Source organism: Schistocerca piceifrons, chromosome 6, assembly GCF_021461385.2.
Source record: "Schistocerca piceifrons isolate TAMUIC-IGC-003096 chromosome 6, iqSchPice1.1, whole genome shotgun sequence".
Lineage (NCBI taxonomy): Eukaryota > Metazoa > Arthropoda > Insecta > Orthoptera > Acrididae > Schistocerca > Schistocerca piceifrons.
Window position 1 is genome coordinate 396,197,528 of NC_060143.1, and position 21,323 is coordinate 396,218,850.

A 21,323-nucleotide genomic window follows, 5' to 3' on the forward strand; every position below is an offset into this window, starting at 1 on the left:
AAACACTCGAGCGGTACAGAAGAATGCGTCGCAATTGTTTTATATACTCGTTCTCCTTTACAGATGAGCTACACTTTCCTAAAATTCTCTCAATATATCGATGTCAACCATTCGTTTTCTCTAGTATAATTCTACTCGTTCCATTTCGTGTCGCTTTTTAGTGTAATACTTTCCTAAAATTCTCCCAATATATCGAAGTCGAACATTCATTTTCTCTACTACAAACCTAATCATTCCATTTCATTTCGCTTTTCAGTTTAAGACCTAGTTAGTGAATGGACGTGATCGTGCCGTGCAGCGCACTGTTAACTGTACTAGAACATTACTGGATTGTTTTCCTATCCACACGCTTTGGTAGCAAAGAGAAAGGGGACGATGAGATGGATATCGCTTTCTTGTCTTTGTAGTTTATTTTGAGCTATATTCCCAATGAACGTAGAGGCTTGAAGTTTTAAATGTTGCGTAGAACTGGACGACAACGCAGTATTGCCCCGCTTTGTTCTCTGACGTTTGGTGGAAGGTACTTTTTTTATCACTCCCATTTCCCTATTTTCCTGCTCACGTCGCTAATCGCTTGCGGGAAGAACAAGTGCTGGTAAGCCTCTGTATGAGCTCGAATCTCTCTAGTTTTTACCTTCGTGGTCTTTTCGAAAGATTTCTCCAGAAGGAATCAATATATTGGTTGAGTCAAGTGAATGAAATAAACGTGAACTTTACCATAAGTCTTTCATCAAAATGTTTGAAATCGGTTGATAAGTTTTACTCACACGAGACTAAAAAGTAGGAAACAATTATTTAAATAAAAATGAATTTATCACGTTTTGAAGTCGAACTAATAACGTAAAAGAATTTCTCCTAGCAGCATGCAGATTCCTAACTGCATACAGATGGTCCCGAAAACATGTGAATGTGTGTTCTTAACAGCTATGAAAAACTTGACTCGCCCATCAGTACATAATTGATGTATGAATAATTCACATCCTTACTATTATACTGCTTACTAACTGATGCATGAATAGCTTACTTCTTTACTATTAACCATTGCGAACGCTCCGCACTTTTCGTTTTAATTTTTGTAAGTGCTTTCATAGCTATCAAAAATTCACCATCTGAAATTTTCAGGACTATCTGTATGGAGTTAGGGATTTGTATGGGGCTAGGAGAAATTATTTTGTACTACGCAGGCAGATTTAAAACCGTGAGATATCAAAAATTCATTTTTATTTAAATAGTTATTTACTTCTGTGGCTACATGTACATCCCTATCCATACTCTGAAAACCACTGCGAAATGCATGACAGAGGATACCTTTTATTGTGCTAAATTTTAGAATCCTTTTCCGTCCCATTCACTCTTGGAGCATTTTAATTTGTATAATCTTGTCTTCTTGGTCCTACAGGAGAGATACGAATAAGACTGCAGTACACTCCCGTATTCCTCGCTTACTACTACTTTTTGAAACGTTGTAAGAACACTTTCTGGGACAACTGGCTTTCAACCACTTGAGATTTTTCAAGCGCTTCGATGAGGCTTTCCTCAGAGTCAAACAAACATGTTATCATTCGATTTATCCGTCACTCTATACATTTATTTCACGTTATCCTTATTTTCTTTGGTCCCAAAAACTTGAACAGTACTCTAGAAAGAGTACCTTGTAAGCTATCTTCCTTGTAATGTTGCTGGCATTTCTTAGCATTCAGACAGTGAGACGAAGTTTTTTTTTTACAAGTAGTACTTCATTGTACATAACCGTGTCAATGAATAATAATGTCGTGTGGCGAGGGCCTCCCGGCGGGTGGACCTGATCGCCTGGTGCAAGACTTTCGAGTTGACGCCACTTAGACGACTTGTGCGTCGATGGGAATGAAATGATGATGATTAGGACAACATAACACCCAGTCCCTGAGCGGAGAAAATCTCCGACCCAGCCGGGAATCGTCCCCGGGCCCTTAGGATTAACAGTCCATCACGCTGACCACTCAGCTACCGGGAGCGGACGACCGTGTCAATTGAAAGAGTCTGACGTTTCTATTTTATGCTGAGGCGTGCTATAGCAACCGACAGTTAATGCTGAGTTGCTCATCTAAACAACATCTCATACGAGCAAATCAGCTGCCACTTTACCTACGGTTAGTGGTACCATTGGTATCTAGGCTATGCACAGCTCTCGATGTTATCGTAGGGTCGAGCCACGCACGTTTACTTTCATGCCCTGTAGATAATTAGCAGCAAGTAATAACCCTTAGCTGTGATCCTGCAGACATAAAGTCTATGCATTGGCTAGAACTGCGAGTTAATAAAATGCAAAGAAACACAAAATAAAAGTTAAACGAATAATTTAATAACAAGGGTTCTATTCTAACACCCGTAACTGATTTAGAGTACAGGCAAGTACGTTTAACAATGTTTATTCAAGAAAGGATATCTCAAATAAACGGAAGTGATCCTACGATATTCAGTTAAAATACAGATAGAAAATACCTCACAAAATACAGTAAAGTTACTTCGAGAGCGTTACGAGAATGTAGCAAAATCCCCAAACTAAATAGTCGTCAAAGATGATCCCCAAGCTAAATAGTCGTCAAAGATGCGTAAAAAATAAGTCCATTCTGTAAACGCAATACACGAAATATTCACCAGCCCAAACAGTTCAGAGTTCAGTATGATGATTTACAAGTTAACGCATGCAATATAAATAATTGTAACTCATACTGTGATTACCCTCAGTTCCGTAATATAAGAAGAGAATGTTAAGATTCCTACTTTGGAGCACGTACAGATCTCTCGAAATATGAAGTTCCTTCAGAAGTATGGTATTGGCCGTTCACTGCCACAAGTCTATTCCCCACTGCATCAAAAACCACGTGACACCACATGCATGTCTGCCTCCTTCCAGAACTACCAACCATGTGTCCACAATCGTTCCCTTGATCTGTTCATTCGAAATGTCACAGTCTCCACTTGACTCCCGCGGTGTTCTGCTTCTGTCTGCTTTTCATTGCCTGAAGGCCGTCCCCACCAAAAAGAAATCGTTCCTACCTTCTACAGACATAGTTTTCACTTAACATGACCACTTCCCAGACTAAACTATTATAATAATATTTAAACAAATAAATATTCTACACTTTCAGTCGCACTCAGTCCATTCACAATAAATACAAACATAGGTTTTTCCATAAACAAATAAGCCAGCTAAATAAATAAGCCAGAATTCTTGCACAAGTTCACTTATGATAAATGTCAGAAGATTAGCGTTAAATATTGTTTAAATAATTATTTAGGCCGACGTTTCAGAAGCGTCATTTGGCACTTTTTTACAAAGTTGGTGTCAGCTAACACATTCCATTGAGCACCTTTCAAACTGCCATGATTTAGTGATATCAATTGTAATTAATATTTAAATAAAGTTACTGGCAAAATTGTAAACTGTTAGTTAAATAGATAGAAAAGTGTGACAAAATGTGAGGTATTCATGCTGCACTCAGTAGCTGTGTAACTGTGGATTATACTCGTATGATGTTCTGACAAACATCTGAATAATAAAAAAGAGGTAAAAGATATCACAACTCGATAAATGAAACAGATACAGGTGAGTGACTTTCAGGGATGAGAATTATAGTGCATTGCTATCATCTGAGATATAATATGTTGAAATGACCTGAAGCGTTTAAAAGTTGTTAATTCAAAGGTTCACTGTAAAATGTTTATTCGCTTTGAAATATAATTTCTGTAGTTTTAAAGATATTGACTTACTGATATGCCATGGATGCGCCTCATTTTCTTAAGATCACAGATGCACTCAAATTTGCTTGAATACTTTTAAATTATTATAGATTCTCAGAGAGCTGTTTTTGGTGCATCCTTTCAATAGCCATCCAAATTTCCAGCTTTGGGACTCAGCCATTTTCGGAGACGCTGCGCGTCTTTGTACTTGGACTCGCTCGTAACGGTGGTACAGGCATTAATGTAAATCAACATTATCAAGGATCCAAGTGCACTCCACTACGGCACACACGAAATTACTTCAATGTCTGTGGATGACTCTCCATCGAAGAGAACACGCTACGTCCTTCCAACCAAGAAATTTTCAGTTTAGTCACTAGTCGTATGATATCCCATATAATTACAGATAACTGTACAGTTTTTAACGAACGTTTGTGTTGTACTGAGTCAGTTGCTCTTCGGCAGCCAAAAATTGTTAGTTTTCAATTCAATAAACTTTACCAACAACCTACACTTTAAGATATCTTATTCGGAAAGCAAACAGTTTCGGTAATTCATTTTGCAATCTTCAGGCCCCACACGCTTTTTTCAAATCAACGAACTTATCATACAGCGCCATAAAACTGGATATCGTGCAGCTGATTCACACGAAAGTGTGACAGCAATTCAACTCGTATAAATCAGTGGCACAAAGATTAGAAATCACGATATGGCGCTATTCGATAAGTTCGTTGATTTGATAAAAGGGTCCGAAAGTGGTTGCTTCCAGAATAAAATAAAATATCTTGAAGTGTGCGGCTGTTGGTAAAGTTTATTAAATTGAAAACTACGTACCAGCCGATGTCCTCTGGCCGTAATGGACCAACAGAGATTGAAAATTATTACGTCCACCTAATTATTTTGATCCGTGGCTTTCACTATCTCACGTGAAAAATGAGAGAGCTAGATTTCACCCTACGCTGTTTATGGTAGCCGTGGTTGCTGGTATGAAAGAGGTTATGTTGTCGACAAACTCATTATGTTTGAGCTCAGATTATGTTCAAAGATTCTACAAAAGATTGATATCAAAGATAGTAGACGGTAGCTCCGTGTATCACTTCTACTATCCTTCTTGTAGACGGAGACAAAGAGAACTATGTTTTTATTACAAAAGGGATTGACAATGGAATTTAGTGTTCCTTCAGTAGCACAGTGCATGGCATTTAAATTTCCTAGCTGACAGACTAATTGAAGACTGTCACGGAAATGAAATTGCGCTTAAAAAGTGGAATCGCCTTAATGTTTTCCTTCAACGATGTCACGAAATTTTCTTTGTTTTGAATTTCAAAACTTTTTAGTGTATTAAATTTTCTCATATTTCTGTAAGACACGTACGGTAGTAGTCTGTAGTTGTTAACTTACGTACTGTTAGCATTTTCAATCATAGTTCTTCAAAATAGCCTGTAGCTTACAGCTACTTTGCCAATAGCCACTTAAAGTAACTGACATATATGCCTGGACATAAAGGATAATTGAAAATATAGTCTAAGCTCGTATTGTTATTTCATTGAACCGTACATGATACGTGAATCTTGCAATTCACATTTGTTTCGCAGCACTAGTGCCCTTCTGTAGCTGCATCTATGTTACTAGTGGAAAATTGACGATTTTCATAGGTTAAATAAGTTTGTTTACATTCTCTTCATCTGACCGTTTAAGAATTTTGTCATCCGATGTGTTGTGCTTAAATTATAATGTAAAATTGCGTATTGTGTAGTAGGTCGTGTTGTGCCAGTAGTAAACACTGTCTGAAATCAGGTAATGCTCGCGATAAGTAGTGATTTATACTTACTTTTTATGGTGAATAGATTAATTAACTCATTCTTCAATTAAGCAGTTGCTGAGTTCTTGTATTAGGTGGACATAACTAACTTCTTACGTTGTATCATACACCTGTAGCTTAACTGTACGCCTAATTTAGCGACTTAGTTTAATTTTAAAGTTGCGCTTAGAAAGTGGAATCGCATTAATCTTTTCCTGTGTTGGTTCAAATGGCTCTGAGCACTATGGGACTCAACTGCTGTGGTCATAAGTCCCCTAGAACTTAGAACTACTTAAACCTAACTAACCTAAGGACATCACACACATCCATGCCCGAGGCAGGATTCGAACCTGCGACCGTAGCGGTCGTGCGGTTCCAGACTGTAGCGCCTTTAACCGCTCGGCCACTCCGGCCGGCTTTTCCTGTGTTACAAAGCGTGTTAAGTGTAGATGTTGCCATATATGAAGACAGACAGGAAGTAGTATAAGAGGATTGTGGTTTGGAATTCCATTGGGGCGAGAGAGAGGGAGAATCGCTGAGAATAAGACAAAAATTTGCGAGCTTCAGGTGGAAGTGGAAAAGAACAATGGACCCGGGTAAAAATAATAAGCAGTGGCCAGAAGTTTTGTGTTTACAGTATCTAATACATTTGGCTTGTTACCGGAAGTTCTTGAGGAGGAACCTTATCCAACTGTCTTTGTGGGGTGCAATAGACTTTTAGCAATGAAACCAAGCGTATGTAAGTAAATTAAAAGAAAGAAGGGTCTCGCTGCTATGTAGTACCCAAGGCTGGGTTGTAAACCACAAGGTACAATACAAGTTGAGATCAGGGTACCAGGTCACAAGTGTTGTGAAGACAAACTTTACTAGCGATACGCCGAAAGATAAACTCTTGTAAGGAGAAATTTGCAGCGCCAATATACTATGTAATACTTTGTCCCAATTTGTTGAAAGATCGTCTTTTATAACTGCCTGTGTAGTTTGATCATACTGTTAATACTAGTAACAAATGTCCTTCCTTGTTGGAGGTGAAATGTTATAGTAATGTCAAAATGCATGCTCCAACGCAGATGTCGAGAAATTTAAGTGAAAGCGCTACCTTGGTAGACAAATTCATTTTCGGCCATTCACGTTCAGATTTCTGTCGCTTCCCCAAATCTATTAAGCGAATGATATGATGGGTCCTTTGTCCAGTTCGAACCTGAGGGCCATCTGTAATGACAGCGTCATCAACGGAACGTTTAACTATTGACATTCTTCCCAAACTGAATTCATTTTTAAACTCACTACACCATATACTGGGTACTACGAGATGAAGAAGCTTGCACAGGATGGAGTAGCATGGAGAGCTGCATCAAACCAGTCTCAGGACTGATGACCACAACAACAACAACACCATATAACCTTGTGTCCAATAATACCCATCTTCCCAATAGCTGACGCGGTGCGTTTGTTCCACTTTAGCTGTGGAATGCTCATGAGCACACTAAGGATATTACTTCAGAACGCACAGTTTCAGATGATATATGGCTCGTTAATACTCAGTTTACAGTTCAATAGCTATAATCATCTGCCAACAAGTCTGCCATCTGAAACAAACGATTTTTCGCCGTACCAACCAAAACAAAACTGATTTTACCAAACGTATATAATGCAATTCAAACGGAAGAATGTGGCATACAATAGCATATTTACAAAATTGGAAATAATTATTTCCTATCTTGAAGATTATGCATCATACGTTAAACCCAGCTGAGCTTCCCAGAAATTGTTATTTTCCTAATTCCTGATAGCTTAACACACCTTGTTCCTAGCCAAGAAAATATACTTAAGCGTTCTTTAACTTTTATTAATTTAAACTTATTTCTGATCTTACTGGTGCCAGTAGCTAGAACCGTGCATTACATTTTCTTTTAAACTATTTATGGTGTATCAAGCAGGCATATTGTCCCCCTCCCCCCAAACTTTGGCCGTAGACAACTACTTTCTCGGGATAATTGTAAGTTCATTGTAACCCTACCTTCAGAATTATTAAAATTATAACAAAAGAATCACTACCTTCTGTTAGTTTGACTTCACAAGGAAAAAGTAAAGGTAAATAAATCAGATTTAAAACAATAATAACTTTATTGTCGTTTAATTTATTTACAAAAAATTATCAAAATTTGACACTTAACATTATATTAGATTAACAGTCTTCAGTTACAATAGAACTATTTCGTACTTGCATTGGACAAATAGAAATTCATTACGTTTAATAGCTACTAGCAGCATGATGATGTCTTGTATGAGCTGTAATAATTAGAACATATGCCCAAAACACTTACAGCTATGGAGCATAATAGTCCACGTAAATTTACACTTAAAGGTTAATTGTACAAATTCCTTACAGGTGACAATAATAAATACGCTATTTGAGCAAAACTGTCACTATGAAAGCATGAAATGCACAGAACGCTCTCTTTCAGCAATCTGTTTTTCGGCAGTGATGGAAGTGCGTTTAATAATTAGCTCAAACGAATAAATCACTTGTTTCGCTGGGAATGGTGAGTCTATGACAGGCCTGGAAATTTGTAGTCTACCAGTTGAGGACACCAGGCACGTACTTGTCGATGAGGCTCTGGTAGTATGGCTTCAGCTTCTCAATATCGGGCATCTCGTCGCTCTTCGAGTAGAGGTCGTATTTGCTGCAAAGGAAAAGATTAATTTTAAAAATGCTGTTGTAAAACATTTTAATTAAATTCTGTAAATCTACTGTCACAGAAGGTAATAAACCGTGTGAAGGGAGATTTGTGTCTTGAATACCTACCGAATTATAATTTTATGAAAGATAGCAGTCAGATATTTTGATGCGCGACCTCTGAAGGAAGATGTGTAGTAGCTTGCAGCATAAACATATTATTTCTACAAAGGCAGCTGCCTTATCTGCAAGATTCGATGCAGCAATACAAGAGACGAATACCAGACCAAAATGGTCATTTTCAAACGATAGAAAGTAATAACTGTGCATTATCGTCGAAATACTTTCTGATTATTAGCTGCCATATTGTACTGATCGATGTGGTATTTCACTGGACATGAGTTCCGCAGAACGGTACTTCAAGCCCCAACCACAAAACATAATGTGTGTTCACGTTCGGAGTATGGTGTTATAATTTGTATAATAAGAAAATCCGCTTCAGTGCCAGTAAAACCTTATTTATTGCGCGACCGGTTTCGAAGCCTCAACTTTTGTCTTCAGGTGCCACCAAGTAATTATGGGAAAATAAACGTGTGGCAATCGGGCCAGTCAGTCATAGGGCTTGTAGGAGGTGAGGGTGCGGGTGTCATAACCATACCAAACAAAAGCCTCAAGGACCAGCAACCAGAGCGCCCGTCTGGACAGCACGATACGCAAGTTAATGTTACTTTGTGGCACCTGAAGATGAAGTTTTAGGTTTAGAAAGCGGTCGTGCAATAAATAAATTACTGGCAACTGAAGCGAATTTCTTTGTTGTATAAATATGTTCCTCAGTTTCCGATGTTCGCCTGACCAAATATTTTTTGTTATAATGTGTGACAATCATCAAGGTGTTTGGATGCAAAGTGGCACTCACCCACAGAACGCTACATTTCGAAAGAACATTTAAACTCATGCTCAGTAAGTAACTTGATAGCCCTTAAAAAGGACATTTAGGCTGAAAGCAAGACGCGTGATTGAAAACAAACTGAATTTGCCAGGGACAGTAGCAGCCTTGACACAAGTAAGCCGATAACTTCCGATTTAATATATGGTTCCGTTATACCATTCAAGAAGCCGTGTCTAATTTATTTTTTTCCGTGAATACTTCAAGTAATTCGTAGTGAACAATGTGATTAAAATGTTTTTCCCTCAGACTTACTTGAACTCTAGGACCCATTTCAGGGTTTCCATGTCTGCCTCGTTGCAGAGGTGCATGTAGTCGCCAGACGAGTGCCACGGGTAGAAGGAGTGGAAGCGGATGATCTTGTGGCCCATCTCTGGCAGTTTGGAGCCGTTGTGCTTCAGCAGGCGGTAGACGTACTCGTCGTGTCCCCAGGCCATCAGCACGTTGTCCAGGCCGCAGTTGGGGGAGTACATGCCGTACTTCGTACTGTAACAGTACAATGTTTTATAAGTTTGTCACGCACTATAAGCGTTTCATACTGCGTTAACAAGTGACTAGTTTCTCGACGGAAAAGAAACGTCACAATGACCATAAAATTCCTCTATTCCTGCATGAATGTTTTCTTACTTGTACTTGGGGTTGTAGGTGTCCGGATTGTCGTGGAAAGTTGTGTTTCTGTAGACAATGGAGTCGGCCCAAGCGCAGCCAACAGGGAAAGTGTCTCCAGTAACGGCCCACTGCGGCTCGTCGTAGAACGCCATTATCTGGAACGACAGGTTTATTTCACCGGTCACGTCTCCTGAATCAGTACTTCACTGTCATTGCATTAATAACCGTTATTAAGTTTTACTGAGCGGCACGAATCATGTTTTATGCAAACGAGTCGCACGTGTGAATTATGCAAAAAAAGTATCCATTAATAAACAAAATTCTTTCTCATGTTACCTACATTTTAAGAAATATTGTTTAAGACGCTACGTTTCATCTCGTCTCGAACAAAAGTCTAGTGGAATCGGATTGTGTCTGTCCTTGAGGTCAGATTATTTCCTCTAATGTTCAGATAATTATGCAAATTGTTGGCATAGATGTCACGCAGATTTTACAGTGAATTATACAGGGTGTAACGGGTATAACTGCAGATACTTTTATATGTGATACCTTGATATTTTCACACGTTAGTGTGTTGGTTGTTTTTACTCTTCGTCAATCAGTCTTCCCACATTATTCACTAGCTGACGTTTCCTGAACGATAATAACTGCACCACCAAATTGACTACGCCTGCTCGTATAGACTATCCGTTTTTCGTCCACTTGTCACAGTTCAACACCTGACCTACTGCCCAGCGGAAATTAAGCATTAAAGATTTCCCATTGCCACATATACCTTGGTGGTTCTAACCAACCTAAAACATACTACTCCTAATAATCATAATTATTAGTCTACAAGTGACGTAAATACTAATGTAATATTGTTCAATATTCCGTCCTCAATCACCAAATGAAATATTTGCTCTTATACCTGTTACGGCCTTTATAATAGTATACAGTGCCCCCACCAGTATTTTTGCAAGAAAATTTTCGTTATGATTGGTATTTAAATAATAAGTAAACGGATCCTTTCATTTTAATTCATTCAAACTTGAGTACTTGGTGATACATTTTCTGTTGTACTAACCAAACATAACAGTCTTTTTTCTTCCTTCAACAAAGCTTTACCTTCGTTTGACATGGATTTCGGGTCGTAAGTCCCTTTCTAAGTTCACAAGTGACTGCCATCTTTGAAATTAGTTGTGATAGTGTCCCAACCAGTATTTTTGCAAGAATCTTTCAGTTATGATTGTTATTTAAGTAACAAGCAACGGATCCTTTCATTTTAATTCATTCAACTACTTGGTGAGACGTTCTATATTGTACTAACCAAATGTAACAATCTTTTGCCTTGTTTCAACAAAGCTTCACATTCGTGTGACATGGATTACGTGTTGTGAGTCCCTTTCCAAGTTCAAAAGTGGCTACCATCTTTGGAATTAGCTCTGTACTAGAAAATGGGCTTGCAACCTGAAACTTATGTCTTACGAGAATAAACTTTTGTCAAGCAAGACAAAAGAAAGTGTGTCGTTTACTTCATACAAAATGTATCTATTAATCATTTCATCTGTAGAAAGGACCTCCAGAATACAATAATTCCTCTTAACGAAGACCAGTTTGTTGTGTTTGTGTGAGCTCACCTTGCCCATGTCATGAAGCAGTCCTGTCAGCTGGAGCCAGTCACAGTCCGGGTGGTCCTCGCGAATGCGCTCCGCCGTCTGGAAGGCGTGCACGATGTTGGGCACGTCGACGTCAGGGTCACTCTGGTCCAGCATGCCGCTGAGCCTCTCCAGCGTGTCCATGATGGGCGCGCGGAACTTGTCGAACTTCAGCCACTTGGCGTGCTGTTCTGTAACATAGACGACATATCCGTAAGGGTAAGAGCACGGCAACCAGCGATCAGGAATACTTCGCACCAATTCTGGTTGCGCAGAGCGGACTTACTCTTGACAAAGTCGACGGTCTGGTACTTGTGCATGTCGTAGTAGAGCTTGCGGACTCGCTCCTTGATGGGGTCTGTGTCGTCGATGGTGTAGTCTCTGAACTGGGCGATCGGTTTCCCTGCGTGGATGGGTTCCGGACGCAGGATCTCCGAAGGGTCGATCAGAGGACGATTCTGGAAAAAAGTTATTACATTGCAACTTACAGACCTGCTCAGCACAGTGCAAGATTATTAAAGTAGTGGCATTCAGTACAAGGTGAGCTCAAATTTCGAACATGTCATCCATATAGAGTGTGAACGCGAGTGTATGGCCTTTGAAAAAGACAAGACCTATCTTTCCTCCACTCATCCCTGTTCTGTCTGCCGCCAGTAGCTGTGGATCAACAAAGAAATTTACGATTCAGCGACCCGTTGATGATGGAGTCCCTAGACACATAACTTCTCGGGTTATAGAAGCATAGGAGGCTAAAGCGATTTGGGAAACAAAGGATAAACGGATGTCGAGCGTGCAAACCACTAGACCGGAAAATTCTTAACGATGTTATTAGCATCTCATTATCCAGTAGCCAAGCAGACCTTTGCAGTTCAAAATGGCTCTGAGCACTATGAGACTTAATATCTGTGGTCATCAGTCCCCAAGAACTTAGAACTACTTAAACCGAACTAACCTAAGGACATCACACACATCCACGCCCGAGGCAGGATTCGAACCTGCGACCGTAGCCGTCACGCGGTTCCAGACTGAAGCGCCAGAGCCGCACGGCCACACCGGCCGGCACCTTTGCGGTGTCTACTTGCTTAATGACCCGTTTAAAACCACTCACATGAAATCTTGTCAACTGTTCACTCTATAGCGCTACTCTTAACCCCTTTTTAACTATTCTCATTATTGAAATCTTAGACTTGCTATCCCTAGACTTTATTTCCGAGTAAAACTATTCGTACAGAGAGACATTCCTGCCCGGGTTCCCGGGTTCGATTCCCGGCGGGGTCAGGGATTTTCTCTGCCTCGTGATGACTAGGTGTTGTGTGATGTCCTTAGGTTAGTTAGGTTTAAGTAGTTCTAAGTTCTAGGGGACTGATGACCGTAGATGTTAAGTCCCATAGTGCTCAGAGCCATTTGAACCATTTTAGAGACATTCCTGTCCACATCGTTGAACGCTTCTCTACATTTCCCAACAATTTCCTGCTCCCTTATGTCCTGAAAAAGTATCTGAGCAACAACGAAAGGCGATTAACACGTAAATTTTCTTGTGTTCTAACTCTCTGACTCACATGATTTCAAGTAATAAAAACACTCAAAAACCGTAAAACTAGAACAGTGCTTGGCTAGACGATAGCGAAGGTTTACAGGAGGCCTTACGGCAGGTAGCTACAACAACCATGCGAGAAATACTTCTTTCCGGCTACAAAGTATGGTTTTGTGCCAAGTAACCCATCCCTGATTCGTTAAGTGTAAATTTTCGCCATTGGATACGCCACTGTAATTACTTTACCCATTCCGTGCTGTTGTGCCATGATCCGATGGATTTCCTTGAAAACTATAAAATTCTTCTCTACCTCCAGAGGAAATTCTCGAAAGGGGTTGTAGCTTCTGTGAAGGTCTGACTCACACTTTGGCTCGCTTCTGAAAAACGTTACATTTCCAGCCGAGAAGGTTTGTATTTAACAAACCATACCTTCAAGATCGACAGTACAGATTAGTCAGAGAGAAATATCGTGAAGTATGGTGGTTCAAAAATCACAACCGACGACTCACACGTTGACAAAATCATAAAGCAATGTATTTCTTAAACGGCGTACTGGTGTGCCGTGTGGTAATAAGACCCCAGACCAACTCAGGCCTAAAATATTCCGCTCTGTTGTCCGCCCTGTAGCCTGAGATACGACGCAGAATATTTGGTGACAACAAAGGAAGTAGACCAACGACTTTCTATACTGAGAACCAAATTTATTCGGTGGATCCCTGGCCTGATAATTCTGGATCGAATGACCCACGATAAATTCGCATATGGTACCTTGAGAAACTGAGGGAACAACGTTTACACTGGAACGGGCAAATACTTCGAGAAGAACAGGAAACAACAGCAAATTGCAGGATTTCGCTGAAAGTTGACGGTGAACAAGCTGTTGGGCGATCGAGGCAACGATGACCGGATACGTCCCACATAAAGACAGCAAGTCTCCAGCCTAACTAAGCACATTACGCGCTCAGTAGAGACACAGAGCCTTATGAGCGACCACCCTACATGGCAGAAATAACGCTGAGAAAGAAGAGGAATGAATCTGTCAGTCAGCAGCGCATTGTTATGAAACCTCCTTAAGAGATTAAAACTGAGTGGTCGTCGGCGCTCGAACTCGGCCCCTCGACTTTCTTAGGCAGTGCTCTTTCTGACGGAGCGACACTTGATAGTTGGGTCTGTAAGAGAGTTAAGGGTCTGGGTTCGAATCCCCGGCCAGCAGAGACTTTAAGCAGTCATAAGTTCCGTTAATGAACTGACAGCGGACAGCGGCAGCAGTAGCAGCAGTGGCAGCAGCAGATATTTACCATGACTTTGGCAGACGCCATGGTGCTGGTCGATGTGATGCTACGAGCTCTCGAGACGTCGCGACGCTGTGCCCTGGCCACTGGGCCGGCCCAATATATAGGGGACGCCGTTATCTATCGCACTGCGGCGCCCGCACGTGATGACAGCCCGTCTCGTGACGTTCGCGCGAGCTCGACACACTCCCTCGTTTCCTGCGACCTCTGGCACAGTTACGAGTCCCACAGTACAATATTGCAGAACTTGTTTTCATATTTGTTTCGCTAACGTTGCTGTTCCTCTCCTACGACCTTGAACGGTCCACTAGGACACTCCAGTGGACAAAGGGGACGTCCATTACTATGTAAGGAGTCTAGGGAGGAGGAGGTGGGTCGAACCGAATCTCACCCAATCGCACGTAACTTTTTCCGCAAGAAACAGTGTAAAACTGCGATACAACTGGAGTAAATTAGGTAAAACACGTTGCTCCACAAAAAATGACTAAATCCTACACAGTAGGTTATGCTAACGCCACAAAGTAGCTCAGGAGCGCCTCGATTGTTTAGTCACCACCGGCCAGACGAACACGCGACTCGATGAACGCTGCGACGTTCAAGTCGGGTGGCAGTGACGCGCGGACAGGTCCCGACCTGCCGTGTTTACGCCCGGAAATGTTTCATTATTCGACGGCTCAGTCATTCAAAATGAGTTACCGTGATTATTATGTTGCATACTGAAAAGACACGTCTACAAAATGAAGAAATACTATCAGGGCTACTGCAACCCACACCGGAGTGCTCTGCATATCAGTCTTCACGACCGTTTCCTGCCTTCTCCGTAACATATCACTCAGGCTGATGGGCGTCCGACGGCCTCGGACCATGAAGAGCATGACGGAAAGTCATTTGCTACCTTCTTGATTTGCCACTGCCATCTATTCTACCGTAGTATGGTTCAAATGGCTCTGAGCACTGTGGGACTTAACATCTCAGGTCAACAGTCCCCTAGAACTTAGAACTATTTGAACCTAACTAACCTAAGGACATCACACACATCCATGCCCGAGGTAGGATTCAAACCTGCGACCGTAGCGGTCGCGCGGTTCCAGATGGAAGTGCCTAGAACCGCTCGGCAACACCGACCGGCAATACCGTAGTATTTCACCAGCATACCGTATTACTTCTGTTGCCCAGTGTACGTGGTGATCTAGAACAAAGATGTCGCAGCACATGTATCTACTTTTCATCCATCACAAGAGCAACAGAGCAGTGGTGTGTGGTCCACAGTGAACCAGCTTCCCCTGCGCGCAAAGTGCGATGCTCACGGTTTGCCAGATGTCGAGGTATTGAGCTTCGTGTGCAAGTGACACCGTTTTAGAGTGGCTAAATCAGACCGAGGTTGAAGGAGCAGATGATTTTCTGAAAATCACACGGACATGTTGGACCCAATAGTCACTCCAGAACTCACACAGGGATCCCCGTGAACTGAATTAGAATGAATATTCTTTTACGAATTTTAGTAATTCCTTTAGGCTGCTTTTGTTCATATACCACTAAGTTTTTACCTGAATTTTAAACGACTTTCAGTCGCCGACGATTTTCGGAGAACACCTAGGACCCACCCACTCGTAACAAAAGGTAAACAGTATGTATGTTGGTTTTCAGTGGCAGTTTGAAATGTTAAAGTAACCACATAATAAAGCTCTTTCAGCCACTTCCCATTCGAAGAAACATTGCTGAAAATGCTTTCTCATTTGTATAAACACAGAGTCTCGTGGGTAATAAGGTTTAATAACAGCTTCTCCAGCTTCAAATAGTAAGAGCTTGAAACGAACAATTTTCAGTTAGTTACATCGCAATCCAAAAGATTCTCTGTTGAAGGCTCATGTAGTATAAGTCATCAGACGAGATAATTGTACGCCTGGGAAGTTTTTGTTCCGTTTAGTGCTATTTTTTCTATATCGTCAACAATTAGCACCGTCTTCCTCCATTTCCTCCCTTAAAATGGGAATCTACTTCAATTTGTATGCTTACTAGCACCAATACTTCGAAGGCATACTGCAATTTTTCATTTTTGAAGGGTGAATACTAACAAGTAACGGCTGTTGTCTTAGATTCCTTATTTTCGCGGCAACGGGATCCGTAGCTGGTGCATAATTACGTAAGGTATTTTCAGTTCGGGCTTGTAACTATTAAGGATGTGTATTTATTTTACCACACGCGTTTAGTGCGCTTTGTTTTATTCATTTAATACTTAGGCATACATCTGGAATCGAACATACTTATAATTCTGGATTTGATTCTCGATCTAAAACAGCCCCTTGCATATGCAACTTGAATTTTTTGCCGAATGAAAATTTCACTTTGCAGTGAAGTGTGCACTGATATGAAACTTCCTGCGGATTAAAACTGTGTGCCTCACCGAGACTCGAACTCGGAAAGTTTGCCTTTCACGAGCAAGTGCAAGTAAATGTCCTGAATTCGAGTCTCAGTCCGGCAAATAATTTTAATCTGTCACGAAGTTTCAATTGAAGTATTATTTATAATTAATGCATTTTTGTTTGAATTTTCGATGCGTTCAGAAGCGTCACTTACATACACATTTTTCAAGTTCCTGCATGTGGCACTGGTGTTTTTGACCAAGTCACTTTGATTTGTAGCACAACACATTTCCTGGCTTAAAACACAATCAAATATTCCACCACTAAGGTGGAATACGCATGTCAGTGTATTTTATGCATGTAGTGTTGCCAATGTATCCTGGACATTCAGAGTTCACTTTACCTACACATCATCTTTTGATATGTGATGTTTTATTTATGTCCATATTTATTCATCTATTTGAATGGTTATTCTCGGGGTTAAATGATCTGGATAGAGGGAGAGGATGGCGAGAGGGGAGAGGGGTAGTTTACAGGGTAGAGAAAGTAGCATCAGGGGAGGATGAATCGAAATGAAACGAAGAAGTCACTAGAGAGGGAGAGAGAGAAATAGGTCGTTTATTTTTATTTTTAAATGATGGGTTCAGTGATTTAGTGTAATGTCTTGTTTAAATGTTTATGTGAAAATTATGCAGATTTTTTTGTGTTGGTGCTCTATGTTTGTAGTAGTTTCCTCGAAATGTAAAGAGATGTCTATTTAGAAATTTCTTTAAAGCTCATCTACACTACTAAACGCCTAACCTGACAAGCCGGCACGGTAGCTCAGCGTGTCCTGTCAGAGCTCAACAATGAGCTTCAACGGGCGTCCGGGGACGCCCGACACGAACAATTTCAACGAAATATAACGAACTAAAAGAGATTAAATAAATAAAAAAAGGCAGCGTAACTCATAGCGCGCAGATTACCCAGGGTAATCTACCAGTATTTAAAAATGAGAACACTTAATGACTTCCACCAAACATTAAAGGTAACGGCAAACTTTCTCGAAACTTTTTCTCGCTGACACCTCCAACCAGATGATGAGTGGAAAAAAAGTTCATCGCTTACCAAATTTTCGCTGATCATGCAGTAAAACTTCAGCATCAGACAAGACGTTTTAATTGAGATTTCCTCTACTATTAACTCTATTCGCAACACATTTTTCAGACCCTATGCATATACACCGCTGATGGTGCCTGCAAAATTGTAGTTAAGGAGACATAATGTCATAAACATAGCGATGCGTGAAAAATTAGCTTTTGCTTAAAACGGAGTGAAAATTAGGCAGTGTTTGACAATGAGAGCACTAAGCGACTTGCAACAAACATTAAACATACTTTCAAACCTTTTCTATACTTTGTCTCGCTTACATGCTTAACGTCAAATATTGAACACCTTAATTAATTTGTTTCAAAGGTTCTGCGAGTCATCCGCATGTAAATTTTGCTACAGACATTGCAATCATTTTATTAGTAGTCCTTTATTTGTCATACAGTTAATTTTTTCTCTCTTCCTGAGCTTGCACGTTAGGTAGACGGGAATCGTTTTTCCTCCACCATATTCCATTTCCAGTATAGTCTCCCTTGCAAACCTCCCGCATATGTAAACTCCTACAACACTCTGAAATGGAAATAAATTCTCGAAACGCATTAAACTACAAATGAAAAAACGTAACTCAGCAGTAATTTTATTATTTAAGTCGCTATTGGCTCAGTTGCTGTTTTCCACTAACTTCTTTTACGAAGGATGGTAATAAGTTGTGGATAACCAACTTTCAGAGAATGGACATATTGCGTCCGATTCAGCGAATAGGAATTTCGACACTGAAGAATTTGTTAATATTTGTAGTGGGCTAGGGAGCAGTACCCAACTCTGAAGTGTTAAGTAGAAAATCCTCTGAGTTAGTGCTACAGGTGCTACATTTCCATAAACATCGCACGGTCCATTCTTTTTTTCTTTCTTTTTTCAGCAAAGGCGAAAGGCTGCATCAACTTTCACTCAGTTTCAGGCTCTCCCGCCAACATTCAAAAACGTGTGGGTGTTGTGAGTTCAGAGATCGAATTGTTTACGAAAAATCAATAGCGACGTTATTTCATAACACCTCGTTTCCAACGTATAAACAAATGAAATTATCCTTCTGGTATCTACGCAGTACAACAGGGCATGGGGTACATTACCCACCTTTAATGCTTCGGTTATGGAGACCTGACTAAAAACGTGTCTAAGATTTCCTTTGAGTTCCTGAAGAACACAATTTCGCAAATTTTCAGGCCAGTTTTATTTTAATTGTCGAGAATCCTATTTGAACCCATCTCTAATAATCCTCATAAAAATTCGATCAATTTCATATATTGTAGAATAGTTCCATAACACCACTACAGTCGGACAAAAGAGGAAATGTTTTTGTATGAACATAAATTATTTGATGTGATAATTGCTCATGTGTCAACAAGAACTAGCCATTTCTCGTAATCAATTTAGTATAACTCTTGGAAATATGGGAATCTCGGAAAAAATGTGCATTTTTGTAATGTACATACCATGACCTTTTCACTGCTCAACTGATCAGTACACTGAACACAGAAGTGGATAATTTCAAAAGTGACGCACCCACCTATTTCCCGCTGCACTTGCTGTATTAATTTTGCTCAGTAATGTTTAACTTCCTAATCTCTCCGTCTATGCGTGAAATAGGAAGACAAAAATCTCTTCTAGAATTATTCGCAAGACATACCAAATTACGCGTACTACTATGGGGAGCACAGTAATCGACCTGTTACCGAAATTCTTTTATTGTATTTTTCTGCTTTAACAAACGGTATCATAACGAGTTCCGGTTTCTTAGCAGCTCATCATAGTATGATATGATTGAAAAGAAAGAAAAATGGGGGTAGCAAAAAATTACGAAACTAAATTACAAATTCAAACTAACTTCTACACACTACCATACTCATTTCAATATGTTCCTTAGCTATTCGTCAAAACACAATGAATGTTTCTAAGTGGATATTTGCGATAAAGAGTTACCAACTTGTGCTTTTACGCAGTTAACTGTAGCCTTTGCTTCCAACAATTAGCGCAGAAGTAGACTTAACATTGTAGGCGCCCCTTAGTTTCATTTGACAACTTATTTCTTAGTATTTTACTACCCATATTTTTCTTGTTTTTTAATCAGGTCATCTGATGATGACTTGCTAAGAATTCAAAACTGGTAATGATATCATCTGCGTAAGCCGGGGCTGAAAAATTCAATAAAATATCTCGATCAAGGGCGTACCCAGGATCTGAACTAGGGGGGGCAGGTCATACTAGTCTCAGGAAACATGGACTCTAGACAACATACAGCACTTCCTATTAAATAAAACAGTAAACCAGTGAAAAACTGCTTTTAATAAACATTTTAAATACAAGAATGCACTTCTACAATCCGAGAAAACATGCAGCATTTCTTATTAAGTAAAACAGTCAACTAGTAAAAAACTGTGAATATCTTCTAGGAGGGGGGGGGGGGGGGCGCAGCTAACCCCCCCCCCCCCCCCCTGCCCCTCGCTGGGTACGCCCATGATCTCGATGACAGTCTGTTTCTCAGAAATCCTTTAAAGATGCGAAGATCCTAAATACTGTTTCCTGTATTGATGGTGATGGTAGTGGTGACGACGATGCTGTTTAAAAACATGGTCATCCGCTCCGTTTCTGGATATAAACACGCATCTCGTGGTTTGAACGATTTTTGTGCTTCCAAGCGTAATGAGTGTAACATTTCACCAGGGAAACATGTTAGCAGTTTTGTTCGTAATGTGTGCACAGATATGTCCCTTACCACTGTCATATTAAACTTATTACTTATTTCGTCAAGTCCACTAATGGTTTGAAAGAATTTTCTTATTATTCACCTCCTGTTAAATGTGAATGTGGCAGAGCGGTTCTGAGCGCTTCAGTCCGGAACCGCGCTGCTGCTACGGTCGCTGGATCGAATCCTGGCTGAGCAAGGATGTGTGTGACGTCCTTAGGTTAGTTAGGTTTAAGTAGTTCTAAGTCTAGGGGACTGATGACCTCAGACGATAAGTCCCATAGCGTTCAGAGCCATTTCTTCAAATGTGAATGAGTGTTAACTTGATAATTACATTGACTCAGAGCTCATCGGGTCCATCCCCTTAACACTTTACGCACGAGGCCTGGCACTTCAAATTTTAAATGCACGTTGTATTGTTGCCTTTGTCATCTTAGATCGTGGGCAGGTCTCAAGCTGAGAGTTACCCGTATGTCAACACATGAACTACGTTAGCGAAAATACGTTGTACGAAAGTGATATTCCGCAAGCTTCACATGTTGTTTGATTAACCCCCCCCCCTTCCTCTAGAGGAGAAACCAGTGTGCCGTTGGTCAGTGTCCTATTTTTAACAATGTGAGCATGTTTTCTTTTCATTTGTGACTGGCGTGAGGTTCACTACGACTGGACGGTCTATTTAGTAAATCGCAGTTCATTTTTTACCACCTTATGACCATTCGTCTTCCCACAGACATTAAGACGATAGCCTAAAGTGCGACGATACAGAATCACGGTGTCTAAGTTGTCTTATCGGCTGCATTATTTCTTTACGGAAAGAATGGAAGCGTTTGAGACGTGCTGCTATAAAAAATGTGTTGAAAGGTAGGTGGACTTATAAGTAATGAAAAGGTTCTACGTCAACATCCACAT

At 40.4% G+C, this 21,323-nt stretch overlaps 1 protein-coding gene across 1 annotated transcript; it reads right to left on the reverse strand.

Annotated features, from left to right (window-relative positions):
* Window positions 1–7,682: 7,682 nt before the first annotated feature.
* On the reverse strand, window positions 7,683–14,301 carry LOC124802776 (inositol oxygenase-like). The gene is made up of 6 exons (XM_047263772.1): window positions 14,229–14,301; window positions 11,683–11,854; window positions 11,379–11,587; window positions 9,778–9,914; window positions 9,406–9,636; window positions 7,683–8,211 (listed from the first exon to the last, which is right to left on the reverse strand). The coding sequence occupies exons 1-6, from the start codon at window positions 14,247–14,249 to the stop codon at window positions 8,103–8,105; spliced, it is 879 nt and encodes a 292-aa protein (XP_047119728.1). The 5' UTR covers window positions 14,250–14,301; the 3' UTR covers window positions 7,683–8,102.
* Window positions 14,302–21,323: the final 7,022 nt, after the last annotated feature.